Below are 19417 nucleotides of genomic sequence, written 5' to 3'. Positions count from 1 at the left end.
ACTCATTACATGACTAAGTGTGAGTTACGACATCAGTGCTATTCATTGCGAGCAAAAAAAATATATTCAACCACCACATAAAAAACTACCAGGAAGCCACGTGTCCATTTAGAGGTTGGTACTTGAGGGAGGAGACAAGTAGCAGAGAGATAGAGATACAGAGAGATAGGGAGAGGTGGGGGAGGGAGGTGAGATGGGTTTCTGATGAGTTCTTAGTGAGCATTAAGTGTGTGGGATGTTATATTCCTGTCACGTCCTGAGGCATCATGTCCGTGTTATTTTCACTTCACCCTCAGTCAGTCGCTTTCTGTTTTATGTATGTTTGTATCTGGGTTTTTATGTTGATGTTAATAAGTTTGTAGCTCAGGTTTATTTTTTTCGGTGTATAATAATTTGTTCGCGTCTCTCCGTGTTTTAATTTTTGTTGGATTGACTTGCTCTGTTGCCTTTCGCTTCAGTTTTGTTAATCATAACTGCTCTGCTTTTTTTCTGTGTGTGTGTCTGTGTGTGTGTGTGTGTGTGTGTGTGTGTGTGTGTGTGTGTGTGTGTGTGTGTGTGTGTGTGTGTGTGTGTGTGTGTGTGTGTGTGTGTGTGTGTGTGTGCGTATGGGTGTGTGACGCCTCTCACACCTGTCATGTTTATTCAGTCGTTTCTATTTATTTATTTTCACGTTTATATAACCGTCATATCTTTTTCCATTTTTTTAATCTCTCACTCTTTTTAAAAAGCCATCCATTCATCACGCACCACACCATTTAGTCGTCATCCTTCTCTCACAACACCCTCAACAATATAATAACTTCTACCCCTTAATCTTTGCAACAACATATTCCATTTTTGTTTTGTTTTGTTTCATTTCATTCTTCATTTCTTTTTTCATCCTACAATCAATTTTGTAGTTTTTTTACACGTCCACCACTCGGCCAGCACTACTAGTCAGTCTCTCCGACGCGCCTCCCACGCTTCTATGCTCCATCCTCCGAGCGCCGTCTGCTACGAGGAGGTTTCTTCTTTACAGTGTGAGAGTTTGCCCTTGATGGTCGAGTACTCCTCCAGTAGGTCTGCCGGGGCGTCTGAGAGGTGGGCGTCGCACTTCTCCAGTGTCTTAAGAGCTGCCTCCATGTTGTCCTGGCGAGCTGCAGGGAAAGAGGAACAAGTGTCAAGAGATGCAGTGCCATAGAGATGGGTTGAGATGGACTGCCGCCATGGGACTTTTTATTTACATCGAGTTTAGTTTTTGTGAATCAACACACTCGTAAAATGGTAATTCCTATATATTCCATGTGGATGCTTGCGTTGAAGGGTGGACCACCCACCCACACACACACACACACACACACACACACACACACACACACACACACACACACACACACACACACACACACACACACACACACACACACACAAACATATAATGAAGACGATAATTGGTTGCTAGAAGCTTGACAAGTCTTGGTAAAGGATGTTTGTGCTGTGTATCTAGGCTTCCAGCGAGATTGCGTGGGCGGGGCTAGGCGGGGCGGGACAGGTTGGGTTTGGGTTGGGTGGTGTGATGTGGCGTGGTGTGGTATGATGTGGTATTATCCGTGGCAGACTTTCGGCTCGTAGCACCGCACATTCCGGCGAGTTGCAGTAATGATAGTTCAAATTTTGGGAATGCTTTGATAAATTATGGTGACAATAAATCTTTAATCCTTATTGCTAATTGAAATTGCAGTTCCTCGGCACATTTTCGTGTAAATTATAATCGTAATTTCCCTCTTTAATCCCTTATAAATCGAAAGCATTATTGAGCAACAAACTACTCTAACAAGCAGTAAACATTCTCGCGTGACTAATTAGCAATAAACATCATGGAGTCTGCCAGCAGGCCACCCCAGCTCCCTCGACCAATTCCCCCACCCTCCCATGTCTCCTCCCAAAGCTTCATGATAATCTTGCCATTTGAAGGGAATGTTCAACCAGGAGTCTCCAACACCTTGCAGAGAGTTCTGGAAGGCCTGCTCGCTATCCTGGTGCTTCAATATTCGTGGTATTCCCTGGAGTCCACCGGGCTTCCACATCATAAGCAGCATTAGAAATAAAAAAAAGAATACGATTTGTCATTTCTCATGGACAGTAATGTATAAGTGAACCTTTGAGACTAGTAGCATAACTTATAGTAATCCCATACACACACAAGATCTTCAAGTAAAAAATTATTAACTACGTTGGTCTGAAGTAGACAAGAAAAACGCAAATTTCAAAAGGAATTCGGCATTGTCTTCATGGTATTTTTCTTGAACTAGAGATCTCTTCCTTCTGTGTATAAACTGTGCCATCCCTGCGATGAAGAATATGCAAAAGCACACACAATGTTGGCCTCCGGGAAAAGGATTAAGACTGCACTGCCTTGCTAAGGAAACACCAGAAGGAATGTACGTTATCTTTGATCTCGTGCCTATAGCGCAGGAACTGTCTTGGTGTGCAAATGTTAAGAACCAGTACTGAACACCTTCCTTTGGTGCTGTATTGCTGTAGTTATTCTGTTTTATACACCACCAATTTGTAGATCAATTTATTAATGTTCTTTCGATATAGTAATACACTTTTGTTTAAAAATTGAAACAGGATTTTACGGGCTCGATGATTTATAGTATTGACCTCAATATGCTCACCTATAGACAGATGAGAGAGAGACGCTGCCTCACCAACACGGCCATACCTGGACGTTCCCTCTGAAAATCCTTTGGTTGCGTATACTCTCAAAATGTTTAATGACCCAGCCTCACTCCTGTGCCTAGCTATGCCTGGCAGTGCCCCGCGCTGCTCGGCCTTACGGGCTCGCTGGACAGTACGTCAGGGCTGGACGCAGCTGATGGAGAACGCCAGTCCTGCCTCCGTCAGGTTTATTGGCGGAAGGGCAAATGAACAGCCCATAACTCGGCAGAGCTATGTAATGCACATCAAACACCATTGTGAGCAATAATAACGAGGCGTGGCACTGACTCCCGGACATTGGGCGTGGCAGCGTGAGGAACAGTGCCATCAACCACCCTGCGCTTGGCTTGGCTGGCCGCAGTGCGTTTTTGTTCCAATCACGACACAAACTTTTTTTTCTACATAAGATGCGTCCTTGGCTAGGATACAAAATACATAAAATCCACAAGGGCGCCAGCACATTTTTGCTCCGAACAAGACACCAGCGTACTAATGAAACGTTCAATTTGTCTGAATGCATCGCGTGATAGATTTAGATATCAATATGTGATGCTTCATTAAGATGGAAAAAGCAATGTACCCAATATTGAAAGTATTATGTTACACTCATTACACAGCCATTGTGATTAGCTGTGGTGAGGCTTGCTGGTGTGCTGCTTTTGTTGTTGGCGGTGGTGTTGATGTTGGTGGTGGTGGTGGTGGTGGTGGTGGTGGTGGTGGTGGTGGTGGTGGTGGTATTATGTAGAGGGAGAAGAGTGGAGGGTAAATTGTATCTGCTGTTGATTTTATATTCAGAAAAATATTAAGAAATTATGATATATAATCTTAAGGAATGTTTTTTTTCATTTTTTTTAAGTAGCTAAGAACGATCTTTTGCCGCATCAATATTGTATCAAACACTAACTACAGCCAACTTGAAGTGTTCTTGCAGGATATTCAATTATTCAATGTTAACTTTGGAGGAAATTTGAAAATATTTATACGTTTTCATTTATTCTTTGTGCAGGACTCTCTCTCTCTCTCTCTCTCTCTCTCTCTCTCTCTCTCTCTCTCTCTCTGCAGGACTCTCTCTCTCTCTCTCTCTCTCTCTCTCTCTCTCTCTCTCTCTCTCTCTCTCTCTCTCTCTCTCTCTCTCTCTCTCTCTCTCTCTCTCTCTCTCTCTCTCTCTCTCTCTCTCTCTCTCTCTCTCTCTCTCTCTCTCTCTCTCTCTCTCTCTCTCTCTCTCTCTCTCTCTCATTCTTCCACATTCTCCTCAGTTCCAACATAGAGTATAGTCTCCCAGTGTAGTACAGCTTAACCCGACCATAAATCACTCGCAGGGTATCACGTCGCAGGTTAATCTAACGGCCATTTGTTCTGCAGGATTTATGAGTGGGAGAATCTAGAGGCAGGTTGTGTGTCTCGTATGATAATATTTCCAGGGATATTCTTAACCTCTTCAGTACCATGCCGCGTCTTCTTATTCATTCTGGTTACTATTTTAGCGATTTTAGACACCTTCAGAAATATATGTGGGGATTAAAATAGTAAAGACTCTGGTCATCCATCTTTTTGACCTCCATAGACCCTTTCATACCCAAAAATCAAGGTGAAAATGCGTCCCAGTATTGAAAGGGTTAAAGAAAGAGTGGAATGAAAGGGTAGATTGAAGAGGTTTACTTAAGATTGTTGGTCTAATAGTAATAAGTGCGGGGTTTTTTCTGTTGGTAGTGGATGTAAGAACGTAAAGGTAGTTAGTTGCAAGAAGCCATCAGGTCTACATGTGGCAGTTCCTGTATCAATTATATTTATCTTTTATTTTTCCTGTTATTTACTTCGTTTCCTTTGCTTTTTAACTTGGCTGGTTATCTCCTGTTTGTACTCTCTCTCTCTCTCTCTCTCTCTCTCTCTCTCTCTCTCTCTCTCTCTCTCTCTCTCTCTCTCTCTCTCTCTCTCTCTCTCTCTCTCTCTCTCTCTCTCTCTCTCTCTCTCTCTCTCTCTCTCTCTCTCTCTCTCTCTCTCTCTCTCTCTCTCTCTCTCTCTCTCTCTCTCTCTCTCTCTCTCTCTCTCTCTCTCTCTCTCTCTCTCTCTCTCTCTCTCTCTCTCTCTCTCTTTGATACAAGCATAACACTATATTTAGCATTAACTGATGAAATAAAAAGACAAGAATAATTTGATTTAACTTATCATTCTGCCGTCACAATTTATGAAATGAATCCCTCGTAGTTAGTATCACCATTTTTGTTAACGTCGCTCGCTTTTATCTAGTGAAAATAAATTAAAAAAAAGACTCGTAGAAAATGATGCAGTGACATTGCGCTGTGGTGTTTCTACGTAAATCATTAAAGATACACTGTAGGGAGTAGTAATGAAAGGATTTTGTAGTGTAATTTTTCTATAATTAACGTAAGCTGCCGAGAGTTATATGGAAAATGCCGTCTCTTTTACTTACTTTTATTTATCTATTTACTTATTGGTGTATTTACTTTATATATTGTTGAGGTAATAGGATCAGTTTTCTGGCAGGTAGTGGTGATACGTGTGTGTGAAGTTACTCTGTAGGAAGGCAAGCAGTGTGACGAGACAGACGGGTGTGTAGTGTTTTATCTCCTTTGTTCTCTTCAATTGACGTAAACATGAGAGAGTTGTATGGAAATGTCCGTCTCCTTCATTTATTTCTATTTATCTATTTGCTTATTGGTGTATTTACTATATATGTTGCTGAAGAAATAGGATCAGTTTTCTGGCAGGTAGTGGTGTTACGTGTGTGTGAAGTTACTCTGTAGGAAGGCGAGCAGTGTGAAGAGACAGAAGGGTGTGGTGTACTTACTTAGTCTGCTTTGTTCTTTGTTCTTACCTCTCTCTCTCTCTCTCTCTCTCTCTCTCTCTCTCTCTCTCTCTCTCTCTCTCTCTCTCTCTCTCTCTCTCTCTCTCTCTCTCTCTCTCTCTCTCTCTCTCTCTCTAACACACAATTTTTCACTCAGGCATGCTTTCTATATTGCGTTGTATGATTATTACAGCTTAGGATCGGAGGTGAATAATTTATCGCCTCATAATGACACGAAACAAAAAAAAAAATTACTGGAACAAATAAAAAGGACCTGATACATTTTTTTTCTTTCCAGTTTCCCAATAATTATGTTCAAACAGTAATAATAATTTTTACCCTACGTGGCTTAAAGTTTCCCTCCCCAGACCCACACCTCATCATTCATCATCTTCACGCCTTCGCGGAAAAAAAATAAAATAACTGCCCGTCTCTCGCCTCGCAGTGGAAAGACCGGTGTCACTGTATAATGAGAAGCAATGTCACCAGGTCGCTAAGTCTGGCTGGTGATGTTTATGGTAGTGATTGTGCGTGAGAGAGAGAGAGAGAGAGAGAGAGAGAGAGAGAGAGAGAGAGAGAGAGAGAGAGAGAGAGAGAGAGAGAGAGAGAGAGAGAGTTCCATTATGAGTTACCCTTTTTTTTTATCTTAGAATCACAAGTAGATAATGAACCTAATAATATATGAGCGGTATGATGAATTGTTTTTGATGCAGATAGTGATAGTGCTTATAGTAGTAATAGTAGTAGTAGTAGTAGTAGTAGTAGTAGTAGTAGTAGAAATAGAAGTAGTAGCAGCAGTAGTTAAAGTACAAATAACTATAGTAACATTATTCTTTGTTTTGTTGTTGTTGTGGTGGTGTTAGGGGGTGGTGGGGATGGTGGTGGTGGTGTTGTTGTTGTTGTTGTTGTGGCCCTAGTTATGAATGCCATACCACTACCAGCACCATCACAGTCGTCAGCACCACCCACCCTCAGTATCATAAGCACCATTATCCCTCCCTCTGACAGTGACACACGCGAGAATCCCTCACCGCGGCACACATTTATATGCACACATTTGCGAATCAATAGTTAGCCTGTCTGGTTTCCCTGCGAGTGACGAAACTGTCAATATCAGAAGAGGATTTTCCCAATGTGTGCCGAAAAAGTTTGCAATAGAAAATGTTTGGAATGAGTATACGTGCGTGTCTGCTTGTTTGTCAGCCGTGTGTGTGTGTGTGTGTGTGTGTGTGTGTGTGTGTGTGTGTGTGTGTGTGTGTGTGTCCCTCCCTTCTGTCAGAGTGTGGGTGTGTTTGTTGGCATGTTGTTTATTACTTCAGAATTTGGTTATTTGCAGGCTTATCTATTTTTCTCGATGAATGAATAATTTTATCTGTCTCCCCCATCAGTCCATCTCCTTTTCATTCTCTTCAGTGTTTTATTATGGAGCTGCATCCGTGTATTTCCCTCATCTTGAATACGTGACGAGGGAACGTAATACAACATGCATAAATTAAACGCATCCCTTTAACTTTATCCTTCCCTATATATCTATCTCTAAATCTATCTGTTGTCCTGTTTGTTTTGAATTTCCCTTGAATGAATATAATGGCAAGGAACACAACACAATGGAGACAAATTCACCAAAGACAACTTAACCTTTCCTTGTCCACTGTCACCTTCACCATTCTTCCAGTCGCTTTGCTTCCACTACACTCATTTTCCTTTCCCACTACGACCCTTGGCCCTCAGATACCAGCCTGCCAGCTCCCCTCCAGAACAGCGTCATCTTGTCTCCCATACTCATCCCACTCCGTCTCTTCCCCACCACCAGCCCACTGTACCTACATCTCTATCCCCTCCTGCCCATCAGCATCCCGCCTATAAGCCTTTCTCTCCCTTCCGCCCACCGCCAGAGCAGTATCCAACCACAGCCTTTCTTTACATGGTCCCTCCTCGCCTATTTTCCCCAATCGAAGTAACCCCCGGCGTGGTTCTATTACTCCTACACTTCAGTTTCCCCCATCAATCCTGGACTTTGCAGAATTAATACCTCTCCATGGGGACATTAATCACTCTTTGCCTAATACATGGCCCTAACGGGTATCCACGTTTGTGCCGACCGCTCTTTCCCGCTCCTATCTCCCTTCCCTCGCCCGCCGAACACCACCGTCCGTCCCAGGCCCTTGCCATGCCAGGTATGCTCGTCATCAGTGAAACGTTTTAGGGTGGAAAGGAGAAAAATTTATCTCGCCAGTGAAATTGGGAGGTGTGAGTATGGAGGGAGGTGAGTACGTGTGTGTGTGTGTGTCTGTGTGTGTGTGTGTGTGTGTGTGTGTGTGTGTGTGTGTGTGTGTGTGTGTGTGTGTGTGTGTGTGTGTGTGTGTGAGTGTATTCGTGTTCTGGTAGGCATGTGTTTCGGATTAAGAACCCATCAGTGGGTGTTTGAGTAGGGCCCCAAGCGTGGTGCCTCGTGCTCACTACTCTTGCTTCCTGTCCGCTTAGCCATTACAATAATATATTTTACTGTTGCATTTATACATCACATAAAGAAAGCCCTAAAGAATGTTTGTGTTTGTCATGCACTTCCTGTGAACATCAAAAGATACCTGCATGAATATGGAGACCATTTGTATCAAAGTATGTTGAGATTATTTTAATTAGAGAACTAATTTACACTGTTGAAATGTTGCAACGTTAACGTGGCTTCTTTGAATATATGAATGAAACACATTAGGGTTTTTTTTTACACGTACAAACACTAGTAATTACCTTGTGTCTTTTATGCAAACTAATGTACGTAATACTCTTTTATGCAATACTGGCAGTTATGAGGATTGGAGTGCGGGGAGCGTTGCCACCTGCACTCCGGGACCGGTGAGGGCAGTTCATGGCTTCTTCACGTCAGACCTCCACCTGTGGCCACCTGGCTCATCCCGACACAAGGTCACATGGAAGTATTAATAGAAACTCGTCTCCCTCTCGCGCGCGGTCCACCAGAGTATGGATGTTATTATAATAATTCCATATTCTTTCGCTAAATTACAGGATCTACAGTGAATATGTCCCTCGCGTCCAGGCTTTCCTTCCGCTCAGTTGCCACATGTACCGTTAAGCACCTAAAGAGGATTCTCCGGCTTTTTTACGGCATCAGAGACTTATACTCTGGTTTCTGAATAGTAAAGTGATCGTCCACATCGTTCCCCTTCGTTTGTCGTTTGTTTGGTAAACCTCGTACTACGAGTAGTATAGCAAAGTTTATCAGCGAAAGAATATTTTAAAGCTACCTTCTTCTGTAGTGTGTTCACCTGCGTCTGTGCTTCCTGTGTGAATTTACCTAGTTGTAGTTTTACAGGGCCTAGGCTTTACGCTCTCCATATCTACACTTATCCAATTTTTCTTTAAAACTATGCACACTCGTTGCTGACACCACTTCTTCACTCAAACTGTTCCACGTCTCAACACATATTTGTGGGAAACTATATTTTTTAACATCTCTCAACTTTTTACTATGCAATCTTGTGCTTCGAATGTCACATTCTTCTCTCAGGTTCAGTTTCTCATTATCCACTTGGTCCATTCCGTTGATCAATTTATAAACTTGTATCAGATCCCCTCTCTCACTTTTCTGTTCCAGGGTTGGTAGATCCACAGCCTATAGTCTCTCCTCATATGTCATCCCTTCAAATTCTGGAACCATTCTTGTAGCCATTTTTTGTAGTCTCTCCAACTTCCTTATGTGTTTCTTTTTATGAGGGGTCCACACTACTCCTGCATATTCCAATCTGGGTCTTATGTGTGTGTGTGTGTGTGTGTGTGTGTGTGTGTGTGTGTGTGTGTGTGTGTGTGTGTGTGTGTGTGTGTGTGCGCAGGTATGTTGGTAGTTAGGTAGAAATAGAATACTTTGGCCAACTTGGTGATACCGGAAAAATTAGCTGTTTCCATGCTGACGTTGGTGTTTGTACTCATTACCGGTGACACGTTTCTCATGTCGCGTAATAGAGGTGTACGGCAGCGAGCGTGCGGTGTGGCCATTGGCAAGTGCGGCACCTTGTAGATCAAAATATGAGAAAATTAAAGTGATTATCTGAAGAGTCAGGAAGCAGAAAGAGGATTGCGTCGCAGTGAGACTCGCGAGGATCCAAGGAAAGGAATCATTTGCTACTGCCATATAAAGAAATATTGTGTTTATATGAATGGATATGAAAATAGACGGATAGATTGGCAAACAGGTATGTAAGTAGGTAGACAGATGGTTAGTTAAGTATGTGGGTGGATGGATGGGTGGGTGGTTGAATCAATACATAGTGACGGAGGCTTTCAGAGTGTCCTTGACGCAGACACGAGTAATATTTATAATGGTGGCGTGGAATTTTTCATAGTGTAGAGTCCGCGTTACTCGCAACTTTTTATTGATGCATGTATCATAAAAGCTTTGGGTTTAAATGGAAATAACTTTAAACCACCCAGGGGAGGAAAAAATGAGAGAAGTATTGAATGTGAAAGGCTCTTGACCCACCCGTCCGTCCTCTGCCACGTCCCGCCTCTCCCTGTGTGTTGGCATGCTGCCCTCTATGCCCCCATCACACCCACGTCTCGCCCACCACGCCGGCCTGTCATCTCCATACAAAAGTCTGTCCTCTTTTGACTGGTTATTCTCGAAGTTCCAACATCAACTTATTACACCCAATGCATTTAATTCTTTAATGGGTGACTAAATTAATAGTTTCCCATAAGGCTTTTTAATGTTCTATCTTTTTAGTCCCTCTTTGCGATGCAGCTCAGTTTTCATGTAACTGTTTTGATAATGTTTCCATGCTATTGTATTATATTTTTTTTTGTTTATCATCCTCATGTATGTTTTCCGTCTCACCGAGTTCTTTCTCAGGCTTCGCAACACACACGTCCTGACATCAGTGAAAAGGATTTCATTTGTTTGCTGACGCTTTTTTTTTTTTACTATCATTAAGACTTAATAATACAATTAAAACACGTGCAGTCAACTTTGAACTCTTCTCTTGCAAGACATAATAGCTTTTTTTTTTTCTTTTTCATTCTATTCCTTTGTTTCACCAACATATAAGGCGTTGATTTTCGCTAATTACATCGTGTTTAGTAGTAAAAGTAGTAGTAGTAGTAGTAGTAGTAGTAGTAGTAGTAGCAGCAGCAGCAACAGCAGCAGCAGCAACAACAGCAATAGTCATTCTTGTTATTACAGCGGTGTTAGTTATTATGGAGGGATATTATGGCGAAGAAGTAAGAGGAAAAGGGATAATAAAAGGAAGAAGATAGGATGATGGTGGTTAAGTGCGGCAGTGGTAGTGGTGGTGGTGGAAGTGGTGGTGTAACAGCGGCACCAGGAACAGGAGTAGCAATATCACCAGTGGCAGTGGTGCGCAAGAAATACGAAGTAAAAAACTAAAGAGGTGGAGGAAAGGCGAAGTTCATTTAGTCCGGTGCAGGAAGCAGACTAAGTTTCAGAGTGTAGTTGTGAGTGTGGCCGCCAGAGGAACACCGTGAGCAGTACCACGCTTGCCCCGCCATGCAGCCTGTGGGAGATCCGGGCTGGCGCACAGACATGAAATAAGCCAAGGGGCTGCACCATAACAGCATCCGAGCTTTAAGAAGCACAAAGCTATAGCGGAAGCTAAGCAGTAATTAGTGCAGGGTATCTCCGTCCATTTAGCGCCGGGTTACTGCCGCCCATTCTCTAGATTAACCTTTTAAACCTTCGTAGCCCGCCACACCAGATTACAACATGCAAATTTTGTTGTTTTCTGGGCGGCTTTAATCACTTCACGAATTTTTCTCGTCCACAGGAAATGTATATTAAATGAATGTGTAGTGAATAAATACCTAAATAAGTAAAAGGTTCGTAGATACACAAATCATGAAATATATGCGTGTATATATTTAATACCGACTGAGTTGTACAGTCGCTTAGCTACCTAACTGCGAGCCCAAAACAGCTATTGCCGATAATAATAACTTCTGCCTAAACCCTTCACAAAATTCAGCGTTTTGAAATGCAGATTTATTGGAAGGGAGCCTCAGGCCGGTGAAATATATTCAGCGATATATTTATGGATTTATCGTCTGAGTGCACGGAGGCCTGTTCGCGCGACAGCTGCGGCAAAGCTGGTGAAACAGAGGAGAAAATGTCATTACTTTCTGTTATTAAGAAACACATTGGGTCTTCTGTGCGAGGTATATATGTAAGCCTCGACACATTTCAATTTCAACGATGCTCTTCCCTCGCCTTCATCTTTTATCATTCTCTGTTCCGTATTTCCTCCGCCGTCAATTGTTCATCTTATTCTCCATCTCTCTATTTTTTTCCCTTTTCTTTTTACTTCCACCTTTCCTTCTCATATTGCTTCTTGTGTGTTCCTGTTGTGCGTGGCTCTTCCTTTTCATCTCCTTTGTCTTCCTCCTCCATGTCTTCCTTCTGGTTCGCTCTCCCATCTCCTTCTCCTTCTCCTCCTCCTCCTCCTCCTCCTCCTCCTCCTCCTCCTCCTCCTCCTCCTCCTCCTCCTCTTGCTCGTCTTCGTTGCCATGACTCCCAGCTCCATCTTCCCCCAAAGCGGCTCTCACACTGCACGCACCTGACACCGGCAACACATAATTTCCCAGCCATTCTACATAGCAATTATCCACGTTGTTACCCGTGATCCGTCGCGCGTACCACTCCCCCGAGATGCCTGCCTGCCTACCTGCCTGCCTGCCTTCCTGCCTGCCAGCCTGCCTGTCCGCCCTACCTTCCACCTCAGTGCGGAAAAAAAATCTCTTAACAAGGTAAGCCATTTTTATGCATCCGTCTCCTGCTTTGAGGATTTTGGAAACGAGATAGGTTTTCTTTATCTCCTGGAGTAACAGAAGGTGATATATTGTTGCCGCTGCTCTAGTTACGGATGGGAGTAGTTTTTATGCGTGTCTTGTTTTATCTACGAGCGTCTGGGTGGCCGTAAGCGATTTTCATTGGTAAGGAAAGCAAGAGGGAATGTACGTAGGCTTCGTGTATGAGATGTGGGGGCACGTCTGAGCCAGCAGGGCAATGGATCTGCCTCCTTACCATCTTCCCTTAATTAAGGTGCTCAGCTCGACCGTCTGGCTGTCCCGTTGTGGCTTTATAAAACGTAATTATCCCTTTGTGTTGCTGTAAGAGACCTGCGTTCGTCCTCCTTTCTTTCATGTGTGTGTGTGTGTGTGTGTGTGTGTGTGTGTGTGTGTGTGTGTCTGGAACGGAGGGATGAATGGAGTCGGCTTTCAGTAGGCGAGTGTTCCTGCAGATATATATTTACATCATAAAACATACAATATGTAGAAAGAAAAGTATTATTAGTGGCAAGAGACTAAAACCTCATGCCGCGCTCATGAGGCCCCAACCGGCAGTAGCAGCAGGCTGGCGAGGTGCTCCATACCTCCGCCTCGACCTCTAATACCTTGGGCTTAGTGGGAAAGCATTATGGGTGGAGGTGCATCCAGTGCGCCTGTTCACTCTGGTCAATATGTTTTTTTTTTTTTTTCTTGCATTAATAAAGGCTCTGGCTGCGGCGTTTTTTGCGTGTACGTGTATAGCAAGGCAAGAAAAAACTAGAGGCGCATGACTTTCAAGATTTTAAGACGGTACGTTCGTGTATTATTTCCAAAATGTACAGCCTCTTCCATTGATTTTGCTAAATGGACTCTATATTAGACTAGAAGTAAACAAAGCAAACAGAGCAGGTAGGGTTGAATGTATTATGGTTTGTGAAATGAGTAACTAGAACAGTAATTCACGTCCTGCAGCAGTTAAGGTGACAGAAGGCGGGGAGAGAGAGAGAGAGAGAGAGAGAGAGAGAGAGAGAGAGAGAGAGAGAGCACACACGCAGCCCAGACAGACGGAGAACAGGAGGAAGAGAGGAACGAGACTGAGGCATGGCGGGGTGGTGTTCTGACACATGTCTGGAAGCTATTAAGTTAAAGGACAAGCTACACGTCCAGGTTTATGTCGTCCTGTTCACAAGATGCACTTCATCACACACACACACACACACACACACACACACACACACACACACACACACACACACACACACACACACACACACACACACACACACACACACACACACACACACACACACACACACACACACACACACACACACACACACACACACACGTACCATCAGCGTCCACCAGGGCCAGTAGAGCAGACAGGGCGGTGCGGTTGTCATGTCCATCATCCGCCTCCTTCACACTCTTGGTGCCGTAGAATCTCCCTGTCTCCACCTTGCGCATGGCTGAGGTAGCGAGGCCGGAGGAGGAGAGGCAGTGATGGATTAATAATAATGACCCTAATTAATGCACGATTTTAAAGAGTTCATTATAGATAGAATTATTAATCTGTGTAAAGATTAAAAACGTGACCTAATTTTGGATTTGTTGACAAGTAGGAGAAAGGTAGATAAATGAATGTAAAAGTGTGTTAATTGTTTATTTTGTAGATTCATAAATGATAATGTGTGGAGGGTTCAAGTTTGTGTGTGTGTGTGTGTGTGTGTGTGTGTGTGTGTTTCACTGTTTGATATGCTGCAGTCTCTGACGAGACAGCCAGACGTTACCCTACGGAACGAGCTCAGAGCTCATTACTTCCGATCTTCGGATAGGCCTGAGACCAGGCACACACCACACACCGGGACAACAAGGTCACAACTCCTCGATTTACATCCCACTGCTAGGTGAACAGGGGCTACACGTGAAAGGAGACACATCCAAATATCTCCACCCGGCCGGAGAATCGAACCCCCGTCCTCTGGCTTGTGAAACCAACGCTCTAACCACTGAGCTACCGGGCATGTGTGTGTGTGTGTGTGTGTGTGTGTGTGTGTGTGTGTGTACATAAATAAAACTCCTGCATCATTCTTCATAGAAATTCCAATAGCGTTTTTTTTTTTTTTCTATATTGGCTGGGCTCTGGCTTTTGAGTAACAATACTGGGCTAAAAATGATAAAGCCCATTCAAGTTGTCTATCCTTTCCATTTTAACAAGCGACAGTTGCACTCGGCAGCATCCCGATCCCAGCCTCCCTTTCCACCACTACCATACGTCCTCATCCCTCATCCTTCCCTCCCTCCTTTTTTTATATACTATGTGGGCTTTTCACGGGAATTTATGGGCTAAAGGGGATACTTTTTGAGGTACCTCCTATATCAAAGCCTACCCGCTAGGAAACCGTTGCCTCGAGTGATGAAGCTCAACCTACACTCCCATCCTCCCGCTCACTACTGTCAATCTGCAGAACATGAAGTTATTTTGCTATTGTTCGTACACTCAGTTCTCGGTAGATTTATGTCACAAGCTTCATCTTTCACCTGAATTTAAATTATTTAGCTAACTATTTTTTTATGAGATAGCTTAAGGATAAACGAGTAGTCAATCAAACATAGGTGAACATACTAGGTGAACCTCTACCACCTTTGTCGGTGGAGGTGAATATATAAACTTATTGAAGCAGATAATGATACCTTTGGATTCACACACTCACTTGCTAATTTATTCCTTTACTAATTAATCCTCCACAAGAAGGACCCATTGCATTCAGCCTCCTCTGTATCTCTCTCTCTCTCTCTCTCTCTCTCTCTTCTCTCTCTCTCTCTCTCTCTCTCTCTCTCTCTCTCTCTCTCTCTCTCTCTCTCTCTCTCTCTCTCTCTCTCTCTCTCTCTCTCTCTCTCTCTCTCTCTCTCTCTCTCTCTCTCTCTCTCTCTCTCTCTCTCTCTCTCTCTCTCTCTCTCTCTCTCTCTCTCTCTCTCTCTCTCTCTCTCTCTCTCTCTCTCTCTCTCTCTCTCTCTCTCTCTCTCTCTCTCTCTCTCTCTCTCTCTCTCGATTTAGTCTCCCCAAGATGGACGCCGTGCATTGAGCCTCTCCCAGTATCTCCCCGCTCAAGCCACACAGTTCCTCCTCCCACCTGAGCCCTACTCACTCCTGGGATGGACAGCCAGGCTCACTCTCATCACCTCGGGCAGTAGAAATTTGCTTGCCCTTTACATTGAAAACAGAAATAATTGCAAAATACATTATACCCACGTTAAGAGGATGTGTTTTAAATTATATTATTAACGAGTCCCATTTGGGTTTAATGAGCGCTGGAGGCTGCGGGTGAGTGGTGGAGGGGCAGGCGGCGCGTCTCATGAATAACCTGAACAAGCCTCGTTGTTGACTGGCCCGCCACGCCGCCGCCTAAATGAAGACATAATTGTCCCACATTTCTCGCTAAACACGGCAGATTGTGTAAGCGGCAGCACGGTTCTGGAGGCCTCGTTCCCCGCCCCTCCCCCGTGCCATCCCCTCCTCCTCATACACGGTGAAGGTGACCCCGAGCCTGCCCCGTGTCGGTAGGTCACCTGGCTTGATGTGACTCGCCGCGGTGCCTCTGTGAGTTCTCATCATTGACTAGCGGAAGAACTTGATGGGATTACCTGTGTTGCAGGGAAATGAACTGAAAGTAGTGATGGCATGTAATCAGTAAAGTGTTCAGATTCCACACTCCAGTTGAAAAGTATGAAAACGTCCCCTGGTCTGTGTAAATGTTTGACCTAGAAAGAATCTGGAAGGATTAAGTCTCGTATTCTTAGATATTTTTAGCTTTATCTGAGAATATTTAACTTTCTTATTGAGATTCTTTTTTTTTGTTTTTTCAAATGCCACAGAAATAACGAGTCTGACCTTACGATGCATCTTCCCATTAGTGATGCAGAATCACTTGTTACACTTGTTATCATGAAGACGCTCTTCAAGACATGTTAAGGTGTCCAAATGTTTAAGCGAAAGAATCGTAGGCCAATTCTAAGACTACAACTTTTTTTTTTTTTTAAGTCCTCAAAGTCCTCATTGATCTATCTCAAGACACCTGGCGCTCAAGTTAATAATCTCTCAACCTCTCCTTCGGCCTGAGTCTTTTTGACCCGTGTTTGTACCGCATGAACTACAGGAGGCGCCACACCTTCCGTCTGCCACTCCACGGTGACCTGCAGCATCCAACACTTTGTCCCTAACGAACCGTCGGATTCCTAGAAGTGCGTGATTTACGAAGAACAATACGAAGGCTCGAGTAGTATTTGTTGTTTCACTGGCCTTGATAATCTCAGGCAGGGACGGTCACTCGTGCGTTTTGTCCATGCCTGTTTGAATATTCAGCACGGCGCACGAAAGCTTATATCGCAGCTAGGAAAAGCTTACAACAATACATGGCCGCTCAGCACTACACGGCAAGGTTTACTGTAAAGCAAGGGAAGTTACTGGGGAAGTTACTGGAAAGTATTGAGGCTCATTACTTCCAGGAAGGGGCAACTTCAGAGTCAGGAAAAGGAGCTTAACAGAACATGGGGAAACTCGAGTAAACGCATATGAACTCATTAACTCAGGAGTTTCCCGCTACGTGAGCAGATGTAGGCTGAAAGATGGAGGAGGAGAAGAAAAATGTTGCTGTTTAGTGACAGACAAAAAGTTAAATAAGTAGAATGAATAGAGAAAGACATGAGACAGCTTGGCGCTAATGAAGAGGATGCAGTAGACGGAAGTTATTGGCGACAGCGTCTGAACAATCGCGATTAGAAGTCAAGTGAACTGAGCTACTACCCTTACTTCACTGTGTTAAATTTTTGCTATAAGTCCCACGTCCTCCTTAAGACTAGCCCCTATCAGTTGTCAGGTTATGGAACACTTATCAGAGAACTCACGCTGAAAACAAACCATTTCAGTCAGTGGAAACGAATATGGCATATGTGAACAGACTTTTGGCAGCGACTGTACAGGAACTGCTGATCCCCATCAGGAACTAATAAAACCAAGGAGAGGAAGAAGAAAAAAAGAAGAAGAAGAAGAACAACAACAACAACAAGAAGAACAACAACAATAATAACAAGAACAAGAAGAAAAAGAAGAAAAAATGATGATGATGATGATGATGATGATGAACAAGAAGAAGAAGAAAGAAGATGAAAAAGGACATGTTCACTAGCATTACCTCTTACATTCTTCTTTGTACATAAACTTCTTCCTAACCTTAGTCTCTGTTGCCCAGCATTTCTTTGGATCAGATATTGAAGCTCTCGCAGAACGGTCTTATAAGGATCAATAGGTCTGGTGCTGTGTTTGTTCTTTCTCTCCTGTTCATTTGTGACTGTGATTTACTGTCCTCTCTCTCTCTCTCTCTCTCTCTCTCTCTCTCTCTCTCTCTCTCTCTCTCTCTCTCTCTCTCTCTCTCTCTCTCTCTCTCTCTCTCTCTCTCTCTCTCTCTCTCTCTCTCTCTCTCTCTCTCTCTCTCTCTCTCTCTCTCTCTCTCTCTCTCTCTCTCTCTCTCTCTCTCTCTCTCTCTCTGGTTAATAATTTTCAACGTTTCTGCGCCTCACGTCTGTTATTTTCAAATAGCTCTAATTCAAGTCACACGGATTTTTAAGAGAGTTTCGGTGATTCTAGAGAGAGATTAACAACACTTCTACATTACGAACAGAAGAAACACTCGTGAGAATCCAACCAATCATCTCAGTTACCTTGGAAACTAGTTGTGGTGAGAGTAAGGTGTTTTGAATACCGGGTATCACCATGAGACGTCCCAATGAGAGGCGACAAGCACTATCAAGCTTCAGGTCTCGGGGAGGAAAGGCTCTTCTTTACATCATTAATGACTCGCCTACACTTTTGCCAGCCTTCAATGAGGGGGACGCTGCTCATTTAGGGACTCTGCTAATGAGTTATCCACGAGTCTCGGAAGATATCTTTTATAAGGTCATATTCTCTCTCTCTCTCTCTCTCTCTCTCTCTCTCTCTCTCTCTCTCTCTCTCTCTCTCTCTCTCTGACTAATTTTACGTTATATTTCTTTCATTTTCCACGGGTCTATAAAAACCTGTCTTCCTTTCCCCATGTAACGTACGCCAGAAAATAAAGAAAGAAAATACTGAAAAACGGATCCTCTCTCTATCAAACTTCCTTATCATTAATCTTTTCCCGCCTCAAAATTCGTTGCGAGACGCGTCTCTTCACATATTTATCGGCCTTTGTTCGTCCTTCCCTTCCTGCACCTCCCCCCCCCAAGCCCTGGCTCCCTGCAGTCCCACGCGTGGCTGCCCCCCTTAATAAGCTAATCACTGCCTGTTTCTTCCCCTTGACACTTCTTATTTTCTCCATCACCAGCCAGTCTTTGATGCTCCTGAATGGTCTGGTCGTCTCTTCACGCGTCTCATTTGCGTCAAGTACGTATGATTTTTTTCAATACGTTATGATGATGATGATGATGATGATGTGTTATATGTAGAAGTCCTAAGTGATATAGAATGTGTTTACTCAAGTGTTTATTTTCAAAGCTTTCAGGAAGTACGGTTTGCTGAATGGTTTCTCTGGTAACCATATGCAACTGACGCCCGGACAAAAAATGTACACGTCTTCCTGCTCTTTTGATGTGTTTTGTTTCATTTGTATTATTGCGTCTTCCTGTTTTTTTTTTCTTTTGTGTGATATTCACAGTGCTTCGTGTCCTGCTAGACCATTTTGCATATTGCTGGCAAACTAGTAACACGTTTTCAGAAAATCATTAGGACAGCGCTAAAACAGACTCTTTATTTTCTACTTTCGCGTGTGGTACTCGTGGTATCAGCATGCAAGAACTTAAAGGCATTCAGCGACTTACCGAAGTAGGACTTAGCGATGAGGAGGAAGAGTGACGCCCTTTGACAGCTGTTGGTGGCGGCGGGGATGCGTCGCTCCCACACGGCCACCGCCTCGGCATGCTGTCCTCGCTCTGCTAGGGACTTGCCCAACGCCTCCACAGCCACGTGCTCCTCCTCGCCATACTCACTGCCGAAAGATTAAAAGATCAGATCTATTTAGAATCTACTTCAGACATAATTTTTGCCTGCTAACGTGTAATGTCAAAGTACCGCAGCACCCT

The 19417-nt window shown here is 43.6% G+C and overlaps 1 protein-coding gene across 2 annotated transcripts in view; it reads right to left on the bottom strand.

The window, feature by feature from the left end:
* Positions 1-516: 516 nt before the first annotated feature.
* Positions 517-19417, bottom strand: part of LOC123516810 (outer dynein arm-docking complex subunit 4-like) — a 68534-nt gene continuing 49633 nt past the window's right edge. For both annotated transcript variants that reach the window (XM_045276493.1, XM_045276494.1), the window contains 3 exons: positions 19157-19323; positions 13657-13773; positions 517-1136 (listed from right to left, as the gene is read on the bottom strand). In XM_045276493.1, the coding sequence (XP_045132428.1) occupies positions 994-1136; positions 13657-13773; positions 19157-19323 (427 nt within the window). In that variant the 3' untranslated portion in view covers positions 517-993. The remainder of the gene's footprint in view (positions 1137-13656; positions 13774-19156; positions 19324-19417) is intronic.

The sequence above is a fragment of the Portunus trituberculatus genome, chromosome 41 (assembly GCF_017591435.1).
Source record: "Portunus trituberculatus isolate SZX2019 chromosome 41, ASM1759143v1, whole genome shotgun sequence".
Taxonomy (NCBI): Eukaryota; Metazoa; Arthropoda; class Malacostraca; order Decapoda; family Portunidae; genus Portunus; species Portunus trituberculatus.
Note: the sequence above shows the minus strand (reverse complement) of the source record. Positions and strands in the feature narration are given on the sequence as shown.